Source organism: Cantharellus anzutake (genome assembly GCF_015039405.1).
Source record: "Cantharellus anzutake strain C23 chromosome Unknown EI90scaffold_11, whole genome shotgun sequence".
NCBI lineage: Eukaryota > Fungi > Basidiomycota > Agaricomycetes > Cantharellales > Hydnaceae > Cantharellus > Cantharellus anzutake.
The window spans coordinates 507,482-526,170 of NW_024066961.1; the positions used below are offsets into that span (position 1 = coordinate 507,482).

Consider the following 18,689-nt stretch of genomic DNA (forward strand, 5'->3'; position numbering starts at 1 on the left):
ATTCCCAATCAATTATCTCAACTTAGACAAGGCAGTGTGCGCACTTCATCATATGTAAGTAAGTCTTTTCTGCACGTGCATTACGGCCCGAGATCGCGAGCGACAACAAGGTAGGTAAGGTAAAAGTTTGTCAACGGTCTCTGGATGAACATATTGCATCATTTTCTACCCAAGTGGCGCTCACAAGGGTCACTTTCCAACGTTCGTTTTTCATCACTCCAAAGAACCAACTATGGAATTGAATTCCTGGCCAAAAGTGGTATCCGTAACCAAAATTCACTGAATGTATAAATTAGCCTGGATCTTAATTCAGTTCAACGTATAAGTCCCGGCAAACATTTACTTTTTTGCCCTGGCGCAACGACCCCCTCCCCTTCAACATTCTCCCTTGCCCCCCGTCCGCCATGCCATACGCTTCACCGGCAGCTTCTCCAACCGCTGTAATCAATGTTGTAGGCACCTCTTCACGTCCCCTCCCTTACAATTCTACAAGGGTCAGCCGCGCGGGGGGCACCGAAGATCACAACCTCTCAGCTCTAGTTTTGTTGACATTAAAGATTCATCCTCAGCTTTCACTCCCTTACCAGGCCTTCCCCGCCGTACGCGAAGCACTGGTAATCCAAGACGTCCACGAATGTTCCACATTGAACTCGGAGAGGATGAGAGTAGCAGCGGTGACAACAACAACGATGAAGATATCAATCCATCCTCCTCCTCAATGGCCGCCGCTGCCCCCCCTTCTGCTGAGGTCAATGGCCTCGGTCTCAACCTTAATGGGACATCACTTCGTGTTGATGTGACTAACCTCCCTCCGTCATCTGGAATGGAGAAACCAGTTGATGTTGATGAACCTGAGAGCGTACCCTTCCCTTGCCTTTCCTCTCCAAAAGATGAATCATCCCAAGCCTCATTAACGGAAGCCACTATCGAATCCAATTTTTCCTCATATCGGCCACCCAAGTCTCCCATAATACTCAAATCTAACGGTCAAGTCCTCAAGCCTTCTCTCAAGGTAAGGACTTACCCGTTGCTTCTTGTTGCTGTTTGCCTCATTGCTTCTCAATATTCAATTTTCACGCTCCGCACGCTTCTGACTAAATCACCAATTATAGTCTTCGTTCTCAAGTGGGAACATCCCTGCGTTAGGGAGCCCGCAGGGCAACAGCCAAAGGACCTTCACGCGCTCGGCACCAACTACTCCCTCACTGAAGGCCGTCCATTTCGCGGACAAGGATGGTGTTGTCATCTTCCAAAAGTCGCAACGTCCAACTGCGGTCAGCCTGGGATCTGCAGCGGCTGAAGACACTGAGACCGAGACTGAGCGTGACATCGAGTCAGGCTTGGCTTATCCCTTCCCTGTTATGGCTGAACCGAGCGGCAGCGGCACATCTCCACAGCTCGTCATTTCGAGTGCATCATCCCCCATCCCCTCATCCCCCTTGTCTCACATCTTGATCTCAGATGACATGGTTCGCCTCGAGTGTGTCAACTATGATGGTTCCCCAGCGCCTGCTCTCCATGGCACTGTCGTCGTTCAAAACGTGTCTTACGCCAAGAGCGTCTGTGTTCGCTTCACGGTTGACGATTGGCAAACCACCAGTGAAGTGGCTGCACTTTATCTAGATGCCGTATCGTCTGGTCTGACGGCGCACTCGCGCTCAAAATCTATGCCCCATCTTGGGAAGGAGGATGCTTACTCACTCACTCCCAAACCCAAGGAATGGGACCGTTTCGAATTTACCATCAGGCTCGGGGACGTGCGTAATCTGGAAAGTCGCAAGCTGTACCTTGTTGTGCGTTACGGCATTGCTGAGTGGAATGGGGCCGAGTTTTGGGACAACAATTTCGGCAAGAACTACTACATTGCATTCGAGCAGGCTCAGAACGTCTCTTCTAAACCCATCTCGCCACCTGCCATCTCGGAGCGCGCCAAGGCTATGGAAGCTGTTAGGAGGGCTTCCTCTGCACCTACCTTGCCCCCTATCAAAAAGACTCAGTCTTGGCCTCCGATTCCTGTGTCCAGGGATCCTCATCCGCCAACTCACCTCACTCACTCACGCTCGCAGAGCAACATCTACCCCTCCCATCACCTCCGTCTTTCCAACTACGTCCCTCCCAAGTCATCCCCATCCCCGCCTCTGAAACCGGTGGAGACGGATCGAGGAGTCGCTCCGATTTCACCTCCTGACAGCCCTGTCGTACCTTTGCGCATGGTACAAGGGCATCCCGCCTCGATAGTGGAAGATGCCGCACCTTCACCATTACCCACAGACCTCGACCACGCGTTTGCCACAACTCGACCCTCCGAACTTGCGCTTCCGATCCGAGAAAGGAAGCTCGGCATTATTCACGTCGTGAAGACTATCACGCCTCCTGAATCGAAGGAGCAGAGTCCGGATGTGGCGAATATTCCGCTTCCCCTTTCGTCTAGTTCATCATCATCATCATCTTCAGATGATGATTCTGGGACGGATTCGGAGTTAGTTCCACCGGCGTCAGACAGCGAACCATCGTCTACTGCGGTTCTGAACCAGTCGGTGCACGATATAGGTGGTTTGGTGGAAGGTCGGAGGCCAAACAGCGGCGATTTCACACCACGCCCTCTCCCGAGGACCTCGCCGACACCGACGCCACGTTCATTCTCTCCTTCCCGTTCAGGTGCGGCTATGGACAGGCAATCCCCATTCTCACTTTCCAACAATGCTCCGCCCGAATTCCTCCAACGGTTCTGTTTCTATGGGTCGTCTTCCGGCTCCGTGAATGCTTCGCATGCGCATCCGCCACCCCAGATGTCACCACCCATCATGGTGTTCGGTGGCGAGCCGATGGGAGGTGCATCGATTCGGAGAGGAATGTGGGATGCGCCGGGGTTCGGCGATCATGTCAGCATGATGCGTGCCTGAGCTGCAAGATTGCCGTATGCGCGTCCATTGTACTCGTAAAACGACTGCTAAAAGTGGATGTACGTTGTCACCCTTTTGGTATGTGTTAATTACAATTTCTATCCTCAAACTCTTTCCGTCTTCCACATGCACGAGATCGTAGATCTAGAGTTGTTATGCTCGATCTCGTTGAGCGACGCTTCCCCTATGCCCTTCCCCTGCGTTGTCCTTATCTCCTGACACATAATCCCACCTCTTGCCTCTGCATTTCCCCGCCAAATGCTCATCGATAATACCTTGCTTCGATTCTTTTCAAGTAGTTGTATTCCCGTTCCTTGCATCAAAATCCACACTCAAATCTGCTCGTATTCCTTGATCGGTCTATGCCATTCGTCAACCTCAAAAAGGCGCTTTATTCGCTGACAGAACCGAGAAAATTCACCGGTCGGAATTTTTTTGCCGCCTGACAAGTCGTTTTCCCCGGCGATCGAGTGCATCTGCTGAATTGCACTTTAGTTCTATGTCAAAGCCGCTACCGCCTGACCATCCGTCCATGCTGCGTTCGCTCACACGAGCGTAGGTGGTTGTGCAACTCCTTCCATTCGGACCCAATCAAATGACCTCACTATGAGAACATCGTCGGAAAGCCCAAGTCGATGGCCACAGATTCTCGATCTCCACGACTGGTCAAGTGGACATTTCCCAAAACGGAGGGCACCTGACGCCGTTTTTTCCAATTTACTCGCCTGCTTTTATCTTTCGATTCCGTAACCTCCTATGGTACCTCGTGCACAACACAAAGAACCACACCCGACCCCCGCTTTCTTCCTCGACACGTCTGACGATAATTTATCCACGTCCCCCTCGCCCAACACCTACACAGCATCCAACTCTTCCGTAGACGTAAAGGATCTCTTCCCCCTCCCCCTTCCCCGAATCGAACGCCCATATCACATCTATTCAGGCCGATCAATCGCGTCAGCCCATGTCTTTGATGATGACTAACATCTACAAATCCCATTGTCTCGTGCCTCTCCCACCCGTTCAATCCTTGCTTACGTGCCTCGCCCCGTTCAACCGTGGTCAATGTAATGTATCAACATGATTTCCTCCCCCCAAAAAAATTGTTCCCTATCTTACCACACGTATTTCAAATATCCCCACTCCACCCACTGTTTGCTTTTCATTCACCTCATCTTTTCTTTGTGTTATTTTCTCGCATATAGACTGAACCCACACGTCTCTATTCCCCCCATTCCCCCCCACCCATCATTCACTGGACGTGCACATACCGGAGTGTCGTTTGCACCCTTCCCACAACACCTTCCTGCGTTCATCAATACCCATTTCTCCTTTGGAACACACTCTTCATCTCACTCCGGATCCCGATCAATCCCGCCCACACCCGAATAAATTCTTTCATGTTAAGAGGACAATGTCATTATTCTTCATTCCTTCATCTGTGCGTCTTCGTAAGTGATTAGTTCCGTTGATGAGAGAAACAATTCAAGAACGCTCTGGAAGTTTGAACGCTATTGAGCGCATCAATCCGTTTGATAATTGAGTCGATAATGAGCCCTCAATGAGATGTGAGACTATTGGTCATCAAGTCTAGTTTGGCTTGGCGAGATGTAAGAGAGTGTTGGGCCGACAACCTGAGAAATCGCGACGTCACCGGGATATATCACGTTGACCTAAACGTAGTAACACTCTCGAGAAAAGCTGTGGAGTTTTATCTACATGCATTCGATGCTTCAGTCGTCTACCCTGGCTCTGTGGCGGGGGGGAGAAGTGAAGCCCCTCTCCCGAATACCTCCGTGCAGGTGCAGCTAAAACAATCCTGATCAGGGTGAGGGACGTGTAAGGTAAATCTCGCTCCAGAAGGAATTGAGGTAAGCTCTGAGCTTCTCTCTCTCCCTCTCTGCTCAGAATGAATGTGGACGATCCAGTATCGAGTCATGGTATTTCTGTAGGGCAGGTGTGGGGTTTTGCTTGAGCCCGTGACATGGGTGTCGACTTCAAGGCGATGACACAAACTGAGAATAGCTTGTAATTTGTTTTCGGACATATCGCTTCGGGGGGGGGGGGAGGGGACGTGCCGAAAAGACGGCCACGGGGGCTCTCGGACGAAGAGGAATGACCGCTTCCGCTGGAATTTGTTGTTGAGTCCGATCTGTGCGGCTGCGGCTGCGGCTGCGGCCAGCGGTAGTTTTCGTTGCCACCAGGACCCAGGGAAATAAGTATTGTTACAATAAATAGTTTTCAAAGTAACCGGTGGTTCATGTCAGGCCTTTTTGATGCTCAAGGGACGACTGAGAAGTCGACTTTGTTAGCTGCCATCACACCCTTATTGGTAGATATATACATACTTCGAAACCAAAGACCCTTGATTTGGATGAATCGAAACCAATTCAGGAGGACTTTGAAGGCCATCAACGACCAAATGTTAATAGCGGTTGGGCCCCCTGAACGTCCCATCGCAGCTTCCAGTGAGGAAGAAGGATTTGGCAAGTCCTAAAAAAATCTTTCAACGTGTTATGTAACCGACCGGCAAATAAACGTGAAATGAATCGACTGAGTGGAGATGATAAGGACGAACCAGTGAACATTCCCGCGGTCGGGGTTCATCCGAAGTTTCCGCAAAGAGCGATTGGCGCTTCAACACGATCCAGGTTTCATTATGTAGTGCAGGGGGTTGCCAGGGGGTTGATCATCAAGGGGGAGTAGTTATGTACGCAGTGTGATGAACCAAAGGATAATATCGTAGATACCATCAGCCCTAGCAGTGCCAGTGTGCAAGCATTCCGTTTGCACTGTCGGAATAGATATTTGGTAATGTGCAGAGTGATTGCAAGGAAGTTGCTAAAGAGGCAGGAGAGTTGCATGAACCTATGGCCATAATCGCGTCACTAGTTCGCCGGATAGCCGCGGATCGATGCGACAGATTTCATAGCAAGGCGTAGAGAAGGCTATGTTGAATTGGCACACAAAAGAAATGAATAATCATCCATCGTAGACACAGCCATTCGAGAGATTGGCTACCGCGCAAATGAACCAGCCGCACAGATATCTGTCCACGCAGAATCGATTAGGAAAAGCGAGAGGCGACGAGATCAGATTCAAGAGCTGCTAATTGGGACAAGGAATGATTCCTGCAGGGTGGTGCGTTTGAAGGATCATAGGAAATACCGAAGTCACCAGTATCAAATAGGATCCCTACGGCTGCCAACACGCTGCTGGCAGCCGGGAAGTGGTCAAGATCCCAGGCCGCATGAAGCGCATTAATTCGGGCTCCAGCCTGCAGAGTCTGAGTTCTTATCGCTAGAGTGAGATTCATTTTCTGAACTTGTGGTCCCATACATATCCCCAAGCAGTCCAACCTCCTCTTCTCAATTCTCTGCCAGCCGGGTACAGCAAAGCAGTGCTAACATAACTGAGATAGATGATTGCCAGAGGACACTCCCACACCCGTCCCGTCGGAGTATATCCAAAGCCAGAAAGAATGTCCGCCAATACCAGGGCGGAGCTGAGGACGCTTTTAGTGAGGCGGGGAGTGTATATTAACTACCACTTGAACCCCACCTGACTGAAGCTCGCATAGACGGTCGGCTGCGCTGATTCGTCCCATAGCGGGGTGACCAGGCAATAGACACCTAGTACTTGAAATTTTCGGCACTGCTATCAATATTCGTCAGAAGTGCCACATAGGGGATACTTCCACTTCTTCATATCTCGCTCCCCATGCAATGAATCAACATCGCCGGCGCCCCGAACGAGGCAAATACAATGTCTACTGGTCTCCGCTGCCTAGCGGGCTAATTGTCTTCCGTGACACACGAGGAGTCGTTTTTGCGAGTTGTGATATAAGGATTAGGAGGCGTGGAATTCGCATTTAGAAAAGTAGCATATGGAGCTGTCACTGCCTTGTTTGTCGTTTTTGTCGTTGCTGGAACTTGTGCCGTCTCCAAATCTTCGTTCCGACACCCCTGGATTGATGATCGCCAAGGGGGGGGTCACGCAGGCTCCACGGCACTGTCACTTACTCCTCTTGTGCACTGACGGTGATGGACACATTGTGTACCATGCCTATGATCTCCGCACCTTGAGCGTCTCGTCAGAACCCAAAAGAAACCACCGCATGTGAGCTCATGAGAATTGCAAGTAGATTGTGAGGCGCGCGAATCAACATAACTGTGGGCCACGCCACGCCTCAGTTCAAAGGAAAGAAGTAAAGATATTTTTTTTTCGGTTACAAGCGTGCTTTCTCGAACCGGGTGACCGGGCACCGAAAGGGGCAAAAAAGATCGACATTATATAATGTCGCACTTTGAATATGATTATGAAAGGAGGACTAGAGGTTCCGAAAGAAATTAATAAGACCAATATATTACTTAATGTTCCCAGTAACCTCTCCTGCTTCAATTTCTCGTGAAAATGCTTTTGCCATCATCATGGATATGCTCGCTCAGGCACAAAGCAAAACTTTCCTGTCGTGCTTGCTGTCGTCTGTCGTATCGCAGCTTTTGCGAGTGCAAATGGTCAGAGTCTGAGTCTGCGCGGCTCTTGTCAACGATCGAGCTTCTGTCACCGACGTAGCGTTCATCAGAGTCATCACTCTCGCGGAAATGGGAACCAGCTGGCTGTGCCTTACTCTGCGTGGAGGGAACAGGGTGTGAGACACTGAGCAACAAGTTCTGCGCCTGCATTCATCTGGAATAACTGGCGGACGCTGCCTCTCACGGCAAGAGCACGCTACTCTTCCCACCTTCTGTCTTTATTAAAGTCTTAGCGGTACAAACAAGCATCTGAACATCGTAAGAGGCTGAAAAACGGATCGGAGATATTCATCAAATTAGGAGCTTGCGCTTGCGCATGCAGTGAATGGAATAGCAGTCGTCATTGGGGGAGAAGAAGCGGAAGGGGCACGCAAAAAACAGAACGGCCACGAACCTGGGCCCTGGGTCGAATGATAGGGTGAACATAAGCATTGAAGAATCACTGCGTGAAGGGCCCGACGTGCCCGTCCAGCTGCACACATTGAAAGCGAAGATCAATTCAGACAGAGGCGAAGTGAAATGGAACTCACTCCATGCTGGATAAGGAGCGGTCAGCTGGTTGCCGTAGTGGCCCATGTCCGCGAGAGTGATGACCCTACGGACGCTACCTCGGCGACACCAACACGATTGTTGATGGTCACCAACCAACCGCACAAGCTCTGACCGTTAGCGCTGTCGAAGCTGCGATACGACAGCATCGTCGGTTGAACATTGCACAGGAAATCCTCAGTTTGTGCTAGTAAATAGACGAGTAACAACGGTGTACTGCTCAAGGTGAGATTCGTAATTTCCAAATCCATTGGAACGCGTTGCAAATCTTGGGCTCAATTCAACGTACTTCTCGACAAGAAACGAGCGGGTGATAACGATAACGAGTTGCAACGTCCGAGTCCGAGTCCCAAACGAGGCCCCTTTTCAGACGCAACGAATATATGGCAATTGAGGATGACGCCAAAAGGAGTATCCCGTGGATTGGATCACTGGTGTGCCAAAAATCGTAAAAGGGAACCACGTCCACTTTCCTCACTTTGTTTGTTTTCAGCTGAACTCTTATGTCAGGGATGAACGTTGCACACCACCGCCCGAGATCTCAGAAGAAGACGAGAACTCGGCCTGAGTGAGCACTTTGATTGGGATTTGTGCCGGAGAAGAGGAGGAATGGTTGGAATGATGATGATGATGATGTACCGTATTTGGTTTCGAACTGTTGTGACTCATAGGTGTTGTTTGAGCGCTGAATTGAACTGAAATGTCTACTTGACGACTGGAAAAAAAAGCAAAGGTCCTGAAAGAAAGGTCGCCATCCTCTTGAGCATTGTAATCAAACAATGCCACAGCGCGTCCACCAGTAATACCTTATGTGCGTGTCAGAAAATCCCGGACCACGATTTCTGCTGGCAGAAGCAGGATGCCCGAGAGAAGGATCATCAACATCAACCAAACCAGATCGTATCTGCTGCAGTGGGGTCTATATTACATTGTGCGAATAATCTAGAATTACCATAAGAGCTCAATAGAACTCGTGATACACCAAATGCGAATGAAATGGGACAAAGTTATGCGAATAAGCCGGAGGTGATAGCCTGTAGCTTGCCATTGCGGATGCTTTCGTAGATTTTGCTGACGTTGTCGCCAACGGTGCTGTTACCGAACCCATTGGCAAATTTGTCGTAGTTTTCGATGCCATGCATCTTGATTCCAAGGGTCTCACGGATGAACTCATAGACAGGTCGAGTTTTGCCGAGGAATGGAGCTGCAGGGGTGGGGCCACGGGCACCACTGAGGTAATCGTGTCGGAGTTGCTGAAGGAGAGTGGTGCTGCGGGCTGCCAAGCCGTTGCGGAAGGCGCCAATCGCGACGAAAATCTCGGCGTTAGATGGCCAGGAGATGAAGTAGTTAACCAAAGGAGTGGTGGTGGCAGCCGCTACAGCCTCCAAGCGAGGGCCGGCGTCCTGGGTGGTGCTGGTTTCCAGGGCATCGCGGATTGCCTCCAGAAGAGTGGATGTGAGGTCGGTCTGCGCCGTAAGGCAGGGGATAACATTGCCGAAGTGGCGATTGACTTCTTCCGCCAAGATCGTCTGAAGTTCACGGTCGAATTCGCGTTGTAACGCTCGAAGGTCCAGGGCTACATGTTTGAGGTCAGCACAGAGAGACTCGTGCATCGGCAGGGTCAACGAACCTTGGCACAGGACGTACAAATATCCGGCGATAAGAATGCTCAAAACCTCGATGGAGGTGATGGTGGCGCGGGCGGAGATGAGACCCAAAGAGCTAAATGGGGAGTCAGATGTAAGTCCTATCAAGCCTACGTCCAGGCTCACTTGATCGCTTGGTTGTGCATCTCCGCGGACTGGATGTGGGTCGATACGGGATTGGCGAGGTATCCAAGCTCAGAGACATAGGAAGCCGAGGCAATGTCGAGACCTTTGGCGAAGTAGTTCAAGCTGGGATCAGAGCCAGCGAGAGAAGGTGGAAGACCACGATTGAAGGCAGGGTTTAGCAACTCAGTGAACTGAGCGAACAGGATCTTGCCAAAGTGGTGAAGGGAGAGCCGAGTCTTTTCCATGGCATTCGTGACAGCCATCGCCTGGAAGTTGCCGCCGTGATGAACATGGCCAGTCTCGCCGTCGACAAGCGGGTTGTCGGTGGCTGCCAGAGCGGATTAGTCTTACACAGTCCCCTTACACGTTTGCCTACTCACTAGAGTTAGCTTCAGTGGTCAAGGCGACCAAGGCAGAAAGGATGTCCTCGAGCTGAGGCCCGATGAATTGGGGGGCGGTACGGAGGGCGTAGCGATCTTGACGCAATTTACCTGTGTCCTCTTCAATAGACAACTCTTTTTCTTCGCCGGTGTCCGCGAGGCTACTGCCCTCGAGAAGGTCATAGATATTCTTCGCTGACTCAATTTGTCCAGGGTGAGGACGGGCCTCATCGTGAATAAAAGGAACGTGAGAGGCTAGATGATTGATAAATCAATTTTTAATTAATTACGAGGATGAGTGAACAAACCCTGAGTTCCAAGAAGAGCCTCAGTCCCCATTGCAGTACAGACTTGGGAGAGGAGGGCGACGTGAAGGGAATCGTTCAAAGCGAGTATAGCGACAGCAGCAGTGAAAGCAGTTCCGTTCAAAAGACCAAGGTGCTCCTTAGCCTCGAAGACAACATGCTTGAGGCCGTGGTTAGCGAAGGCCTCGGGAGCTGGGATGAGTTTTCGAGGTCCAAAAGCCGCTGGTCCGTCAAATACGCGGATATTCGGGTTGCCCATCAGAGTGGACGCAACGTACGACAGGGGGATGAGGTCTGAGATAAGGGTGTTAAGCACCACTGCTCCTAAGATGACGCTCTCCACTTACCACCCGAGGCAGATATGCTTCCGCGAAGTGGAACACAGGGGGTAATGTTCTCTTGCAGGAGCTTCTGGAGAGCTTCAATGAATCCCCATCTCACACCCGAATGACCACGAATGAGACTGTTCATTCGGATCAAAATAGCCGCGCGAACCCATGCCTCAGGCATCGTGTTGTTTGAGATAGGGTCAGTGTTGAGGGGTAAGACATCTAGAGGTTCTTGAGACTGAGGAGAAACAGCGCAGTTCTGCATTTGGAGGAGAGATTTCCCAAGGACGAGGGCATTACCAGTACGGGTGTCGGCGCTGCCACCGAAACCTAATGGAATGGGTCAATGTTATAGAAGGTCGCGGGACAGGACAGAAGATCCAGACTGACCCGTACTGAGACCGTAGACACTGTGACCAGCATCAAGTTTTCCTTGAATCGTGTCGCGAGACGCATCCACCTTCTTTCGAATTGCAGGAGAGTCGGTGAGGGAAACAGAAGATCCATAACGAGCGGCGGCGACGATATCAGCAATCGATAAATTATAACCATCCACAACCACCGGCTTCCCAGACCTAAACAAAACGTGGTGAGATCGAATTGGGATGCAAGATAATGAATGACCCACTTGTGAGCCTCGATCTCAGACTGTGTTAAGAGGAAAGCCTCAAGCAACGTCTTAGCATCTCTAGCCGGCTTATTCGCAACTTTGCCGGTCGAAACACGTTGGGCAGTGAAAGTTGAAGGAGTAATAGCCATTGGTGGTGTCTGTGAGTTGAGAGGGTGTGGGTAGTACAGGGCCCCTGAACTCTGCAGCACTGTTATACTTGCTATTTTCCTAGAGGAGATTGGGAAGGCCGCAAGCTCCGGCCACACAAGCACCGGACCAACATGCCAATGAAAGCGACGGCGCTCAGACAAGAAGGGCCGAGCCGTAATAGTTCCAACTTCCCAGGTATTATAGTGCCAACCGTATTGGAACGCTTTGCCCGTGAATGGCCAACAGTTACTTAATTATGCATTAAGCTTGACGTCTCGGACCATTCCCAGTTACCGAGAAAGAAGCCGTCGGCAATGCCGCCACTGTTAGGGACACGATGCTCGTGGGGAAATGTGAACATGACGACATCTTGTCAAGATCACCGGGCCAAGCCGACGTCAGTGGAATGGTCACGTCCTAGGATACCAGCAGTTTCGTAAGGATTGGGCAAGCCGGCCAGCCAATTTCCGTTTCCACAATGGGATCACGTTTCGAGCTGAAATGTAACTGGGCTCTATTAATATTGACCATTTGAACCATGGCTGTCACGAGCATTTGCGGATAGACGTCGTCTTCGAGGCACTTGTACTGAGGCATTCCATAATATTACTGAATGACTGCTCTTCGCCGTCTGTGCCAGTCAAATTGGGTCACACACATATCAACAGATCATGTCGCATCCTCCCATTCTGTGGCTCCGGCCGATATCTAGCTCTGAAGGCTGAAAGACTGCTAGCTGTAACCATACAGGGGGTTCAACTTTCAAGGCTTCATTCATTGTGGTCATTGATCAGCCAATCTGCATTCCCTGCGTGATGGCGACGAACGGGCACCTTCCAAATAGAGCGCCTTGACTCCTACGCCTTTCATCTCATACCTCGCTGAACCGTAGGGTAACCACAAGCCTAGGGAGTCTCGTGTCAGATGTTGATACGCGTTTTGCACTGGGAGACGCAGGGTGCTTTCGACGTGATTCGCGCATCTCTTCGCAATCGTCAGCGAATAACTGAAACGACTGGGGGAGCGTTTTCTTTCCCAGGCGATGGTTGAGGTCCACGAATACAGCCCTTCTCAGTGCAGAAGTGAAAAAATTAACATCTTCTTGAAACTTCGGTACCGCGATCCCATTTACCCTTCTCATTAGTTGGTTACTTATGAAATCAGACCCCGGTTTTCATCGACACCGGGCGCGAAAGAGAGGTCCCTTCCCAACTCTCTATCCCCTGTTCGATAGCCTCTGTTTTCATTGTCCTCGTCCACACAATACTCATATTCATGTGTTACATGTGCCGCAGAATCAGAATTACATGTGTAGTCAATGATCATCAGCACTCAATCGCAGGCAACACTTAGAGCGGAAGCGCAATGGCGAAGTAAAATTAAATGCATCTGCAGACATGTAGCAATATCAACTTGTGGTACTTGGACAGGTCGCAAGTGCAACATGACCTGATTCATATGGGGGGAATTATTGCGAAGAGTACCATTCAACATGCGGTAGATAGGCTTAAATTAGTAGTAGGGACTGACGGCAGTCACTGCGTTCATAGTTAAGTTGTCCCACATACATTCGAACTCAGTGAAACTACGACTGACTGACTGCAGAATAGTGCATACCTTTCACGAAAGTGTGAAAATGGCTGATGTGGACGTGTTTCACTCAGTGTTTGAGTTCGGCAAATTGCATGTACAAGGCCTTGGTGCTAAAGGACTTACAAGAACAAAAGAGTTGAGCGAGCCAGTACTCAGCTCCCGGCAGGCACGACAGTTTGTTTGCTTGGCACTGGGTATGCTCATGGTCTTGCTGACTTTCTGGGTATGCATGTTGACTTCCAAGCAGATCGCAACGCGTCTGGTTCCAGAGACACTTCCCTCAGTGGAATGTTTGCACTGTTGCGGCTGTCCATGCTCCAGAGGGGCTTCCGAATGATCTCACCCTTAGTAGTCTCCGACAGTTGAGCTACAATATAAGGGGCTGGCTATTATTGGTGGATGAGCGTTCGCTGTTATGCAGTTGAGCTGATGTCCATACAATTTAATATGACTATCTATCAACCCATTATATGACCATTGAGCAGCGCTTCGGCAACTCGTGAGGAACCACCTGTCTGGTTGCCTCGTTCTTACCTTGACCGGTGCAGGGGTTCGCTCCGTCGAGAGATTCCTTTCGGACCCATTTTTTCACAGGTGCGACACAGACTCGTACCCAGCCGGAGTTGTTCGTGAACACGCGCAGTTTGCCCCCCTCTTTTTTTTGCGCGAAAACGGCAAATTGCGTGTTACTCCACGAGCCGACTCCGACTGGGTACAAATCTGGGTGCGACAGTTCACTTTGTTGAGATATTTATTTTAGTTTGATTACATTTGCCTTGCTCCATATATCAAGAGATTCCATTCGTTCCTGTAAGAGGATTTCAAAATAGGAGAGTTGAGCGAACCAATACTCAGCTCTTCGGCAGGCATATGGCGGTATGTTGCTTGGCACTGGGTATACTCATGGTCTTGCTGAACTTCTGGGATATGTTGACTACCAAGCAGATCGCAACGCGTCTGGTTCTAGAGACGCTTCCCTCAGTGGAATGTTTGCACTGTTACGGCTGTCCATGCTCCAGAGGGGCTTCCGAATGATCTCACCCTTAGTAGTCTCCGACAGTTGAGCTACAACATGAGGGGCTGGCTATTATTGGTGGATGAGCGTTCGCTGTTATGCAGTTGAGCTGATGTCCATACAATTTAATATGACTATCTATCAACACATTATATGACCATTGAGCAGCGCTTCGGCAACTCGTGAGGGACCACCTGTCTGGTTGCCTCGTTCTTACCTTGGGTGCAGGGGTTCGCTCCGTCGAGAGATTCCTTTCGGACCCATTTTTTCACAGGTGCGACACAGACTCGTACCCAGCCGGAGTTGTTCGTGAACACGCGCAGTTTGCCCCCACTCTTTTTTTGCGCGAAAAGGGCAAATTGCGTGTTACTCCACGAGCCGACTCCGACTGGGTACAAATCTGGGTGCAACAGTTCACTTTGTTGAGATATTCATTTTAGTTTGATTACATTTGCCTTGCTCCATATATTAAGAGATTCCATTTCGTTCCTGTAAGAGGATTCCAAAATAGGAGAGTTGAGCGAACCAATACTCAGCTCTTCGGCAGGCATATGGCGGTATGTTGCTTGGCACTGGGTATGCTCATGGTCTTGCTGAACTTCTGGGATATGTTGACTACCAAGCAGATCGCAACGTGTCTGGTTCTAGAGACGCTTCCCTCAGTGGAATATTTGCACTGTTACGGCTGTCCATGCTCCAGAGGGGCTTCCGAATGATCTCACCCTTAGTAGTCTCCGACAGTTGAGCTACAACATGAGGGGCTGGCTATTATTGATGGATGCGCGTTCGCTGTTATGCAGTTGAGCTGATGTCCATACAATTTACAGCAACCGTCAAAAAAATCTGCGCGTCAAATCTTGATGAATATATCAGGCAAAACATGTGATTTGCGATTTAGGAAAAAAATCACCGTGTCCCAATGGCACCACCAAAAAAAGATATTATTACTCACCGCTCTACATAGTAGGCAAACACCTCAAACCCGCAGCCAAGGATCTAATCATCACGATGCCTGACTCGATGAGCACACACGAAATTTCAGCAGTAACCCAGCTGTCTGCATGCACCATCCACGAGGATCTCTGTAATCCTGTTGGAATCCGCAAGTGACCGGAACCTGCTGGAATATTCTGGATTGTTGTGGGAACTCCCCAGGTAATTCCAGGACATTCATGCTTGCATATGCGCGCTTGCGCAGTTCCTTATTTTGCGTATATTCACATTGTAATACATTTCGTGTGTGTATAATTATATGCGCACAGACGTGCGTTGACAAGAAAGTTTCTAGCTTACTTCTGCGAGTTGAGTAGCGGATTGCCTTATCAGGAATCCCCTGACCACCTTTGCTGAGACCCGTGGCCGACGACACTCTTAGTATTCGTGCTATATCATGCCTCACATGAGTACGGAAGAGGCTCTTAGACCCCGGCACCACGAGCGCTAAATGCCGAATGTATTGACACTGAAATTTACCCTGATTTCCGACCATTTTTGGACAAGCACGAGACCCGACTGGGGCCATGCATCCGAATCTGACGCGCAGATTTTTTTGACGGTTGCTGTAATATGACTATCTATCAACCCATTATATGACCATTGAGCAGCGCTTCGACAACTCATGGGGACCACCCACCTGTTCTGGTTGCCTCATTCTTGGGAAGTATACTGGAGAGTATGCTGTTCCCGAACTTGGAGCAATGTCAGCCGCACATCGCGTGTCAAAGTTGCTCCAACATCAAAGAAAGCAGCACACCGACAGGGAGGGACCAGGGACCAGGGTAGTTAACGTGTACTGAGGTCGGGTTGGGCCCGCTTAGGACGCTGCGCGTAATTAGAGGGGAGGACAGTTGGTACAATTTGGAACACGCATCAACAATATATGAACCGTGTTGGCAATGAGTGGCAAACCAGGGCACTTCCCAGGCGCTACGAGTACAAGTTTGCCTGGGATAGTTTGCGTAGCAACGCCTTGAGGAAATGAAGCCATGTCTGACATGTGAGGCCCGTTTGCCAGAATGGAGTTGGGGATTCATTCAAACGAGAGGGTCTGTGCGCAATTCGAATTCAATTCACCGTGTTGCTGCATGAATCGAACTTGGGGGGGAAATAGTCCTTTCTCACGATGATGCATGCAGGGTGTATAGTGGAAGATGTCCTTATCATTTTCGGCATGCTTTTGGATCTTGATGACATGTTTTCACTGCGGAAAGTTGGGTTGGCAGAAACACATGTTCAATTCAGTGAATTCCAGTTGCAGCCCGTGTGTTGAATTTGCTCCCCCGGACGAAAGCAAAGTCTTCGGATGGATATTTCGTACCTCCTCCTGGGCATCTCCTCTGACTGCAGCTAGGTTCTTTAGGCAGGCTATCATCACCCGCTCATAATTCGCAAAATTGCGGTGTCTACATGCAAGATACAGAATCCGAACAATTGGAAGGGGGGTTGGAAAACTGTATGGAGAAAGAGTATGTACACACGGTGCAGTGACGCAAAAGTTGTAGTATCAAACTTCGAAAGCGGGGTTGTCTAGGTGATATATGGGTGATTCAGTCGCTGGGTACTCCGCCTATTTAGAACTGACGTCAGTGAGAGATCGAGAACGAACGAACGAGGACTTTACATCAAGCTGGGTCATTCGAATCCGCAAAGTTCGTTCATGTTTCCCCTCAGACTGTAACTCTTGTGCTACTTCCCTCGTCACAACCACGGAAATGGATCTCTGCGTAATTTAGTATGGAATGAGTGATTAGTCAATATGGCCTAGGATTTTTTTTGTTTTTTCACTAACTGGGCCCAGTATGGCCGAGGTTGCACGAAGTCGAGAACGTAGGTGCACACTGCAAAAGACTACTCAGTATTGTGCTGCAACCACATAGAATAAGCCCAGGGACATTACTTGATCATTAATGCGACAGCGTATACTGTAGGAATCGAGAGCAGTTTGAGCTTGATCTGGCTAACGACATATGCACTTGCATGTGCCTCACTTACTGGAGCCAATCATAATCCCAATGATATTTACCACGTCCATGCGTGCGACGATACTACCCTGGAATAAGTTAGGGCATAGCGAATGAGTTTTGGGTATGCCAGAGTAAGATAAGAATTTCGCACAGCAAGTGGAGCACAGGATACTAGACTGACAAAAACGAGGGTGAGGTGACGACTCTGCAGGATCGGGGCAGCGGGTGCGCTTACGACGTGATCATCCCAGTAAGAGCGGCCCCAGAGGCCAGAGACACCAACGGTCCATCTGCTCTTTTTTTTTGCCCTCAGCGAAATTCCCCTTTTCAATAGCCAAATCTCTTACTTACTTTCTGACGCCAACTTTTTGACGAATCAGAACAATCCACAACGTGGCTGTGGTTGAAATGTCGCAGACTACCATTAGGGAAATATACAAGAATATACCCCAATACGGTCGCACTCCAGTTCCTGGTTGTCCAAGGACGGTGGGTGGCATTCGAAGCCTGCGGCATACCAAAGTTAGGCCACGGGGGAATTGAGGATAAAACACGGGGGGGAAGAGACGTAGAGGGGACGCACAGGACTTGAGCCACTTCTGGAATAGATATCAGTACGAGAATGAAGGCAAAAAGTTCGTTCGGACTCACGTACGCCACAACCTACCGCGCGAGACAGGTAAGGCAGGCAGGGTCTTAAACAACCAAGATCCAGACTCACCGAATTCAGCGATTACGGGGATGGACTTGGAAAGCCAGGAATTAGCCTGTACAGCGACGCCAAAGAGTAACGGACGTACGATGAGGATGGTGAGGACGCGTTTTTGTCCAACTATTGATGCCGTCAACAAGTATCAGCTCCGTTCATCCATCCAAAAGATATCCTGGCCTACCGAGATGGATGAGGCGAATGAAATACGAATGTAACAGGAATGGTATGAAGGCCTGTAAGAGTGACATGTCAGATAATCAAAAAAAAAGTCGTCAAAAAGATCCCTCACAGTGCTTATACCTGGTGCATAAAAACCCCTGCGGAAAGCGAGCACATTATTCGAAAACTGACATCGAATACAGGAATGACTAACCAGCCAAATGGTATCCTCTCATTCAGAGAGAATCCTTGATGGATGGAACGGAATATTGCAGCTGGCAGGGCGATCCTGAAATCTGCTGAGGAGCGATGTGAGGGGGTGACATCAAAGATAAATACCCTTGAAGGAAAATTAAAGCGCTGAACAGGATGAGCTGGGCAGGAAGGATCCCAATTGTCTTCGAGAGCGCACTTACAAGTTAATTCCAACCTAAAATGATCAAACAGACATGAGTCGCTTGCCCTCGGTTAGAAGTTAGAACAACTCACCAGAAATCGGTAGACCCAGGAATCGTGTCTGAACCTCTGTATGTAAGTTGCGGTCTGCACCGTGACAACACCGAATAATCTAGGTACAGCAAACCCGGCGGCAAAAGTTCAACCGAACACATTGGAATGGATAAGAAGGAAGAGAAAATTTAAAACTGACACTGAGTCGAACGCCGCTGCTACAATTACGCTCCCAAGGAAGTGTATCACAGATGGATCTGGCAT

General features: G+C 49.7%; 6 protein-coding genes across 6 annotated transcripts; 2 read left to right on the forward strand and 4 right to left on the reverse strand.

The window, feature by feature from the left end:
- Positions 1–7,300: 7,300 nt before the first annotated feature.
- Positions 7,301–8,014, reverse strand: EI90DRAFT_3014132 (uncharacterized protein; the record flags this gene model as incomplete). Its single annotated transcript, XM_039056745.1, has 4 exons — positions 7,301–7,562; positions 7,623–7,704; positions 7,833–7,910; positions 7,969–8,014. 4 exons carry the CDS (start codon positions 8,012–8,014, stop codon positions 7,301–7,303), a joined length of 468 nt encoding a protein of 155 aa, XP_038919161.1.
- A 980-nt stretch (positions 8,015–8,994) lies between these two features.
- On the reverse strand, positions 8,995–11,532 carry EI90DRAFT_3119639 (phenylalanine ammonia-lyase; the record flags this gene model as incomplete). Its single annotated transcript, XM_039063227.1, has 8 exons — positions 8,995–9,563; positions 9,618–9,709; positions 9,760–10,087; positions 10,140–10,394; positions 10,448–10,738; positions 10,792–11,103; positions 11,164–11,348; positions 11,402–11,532. 8 exons carry the CDS (start codon positions 11,530–11,532, stop codon positions 8,995–8,997), a joined length of 2,163 nt encoding a protein of 720 aa, XP_038919162.1.
- A 1,291-nt stretch (positions 11,533–12,823) lies between these two features.
- On the forward strand, positions 12,824–13,253 carry EI90DRAFT_3045446 (uncharacterized protein). The gene has a single exon (XM_039059404.1). It carries the CDS (start codon positions 12,917–12,919, stop codon positions 13,085–13,087), a length of 171 nt encoding a protein of 56 aa, XP_038919163.1. The 5' UTR covers positions 12,824–12,916; the 3' UTR covers positions 13,088–13,253.
- Positions 13,254–14,550: 1,297 nt separating this feature from the next.
- EI90DRAFT_3045452 (uncharacterized protein) lies at positions 14,551–14,904 on the forward strand. The gene has a single exon (XM_039059405.1). The coding sequence runs from the start codon at positions 14,701–14,703 to the stop codon at positions 14,884–14,886; it is 186 nt and encodes a 61-aa protein (XP_038919164.1). The 5' UTR covers positions 14,551–14,700; the 3' UTR covers positions 14,887–14,904.
- Positions 14,905–15,790: 886 nt separating this feature from the next.
- Positions 15,791–16,264, reverse strand: EI90DRAFT_3045454 (uncharacterized protein). The gene has a single exon (XM_039059406.1). It carries the CDS (start codon positions 16,172–16,174, stop codon positions 15,860–15,862), a length of 315 nt encoding a protein of 104 aa, XP_038919165.1. The 5' UTR covers positions 16,175–16,264; the 3' UTR covers positions 15,791–15,859.
- Positions 16,265–16,644: 380 nt separating this feature from the next.
- EI90DRAFT_3119640 (uncharacterized protein) lies at positions 16,645–18,689 on the reverse strand (the record flags this gene model as incomplete). Its single annotated transcript, XM_039063228.1, has 18 exons — positions 16,645–16,707; positions 16,762–16,860; positions 16,930–16,978; positions 17,038–17,062; positions 17,133–17,190; positions 17,256–17,280; positions 17,340–17,399; positions 17,456–17,611; positions 17,688–17,703; positions 17,756–17,767; positions 17,826–17,850; positions 17,905–17,936; positions 17,998–18,049; positions 18,106–18,133; positions 18,190–18,315; positions 18,392–18,405; positions 18,465–18,543; positions 18,625–18,689. The coding sequence occupies 18 exons, from the start codon at positions 18,687–18,689 to the stop codon at positions 16,645–16,647; spliced, it is 984 nt and encodes a 327-aa protein (XP_038919166.1).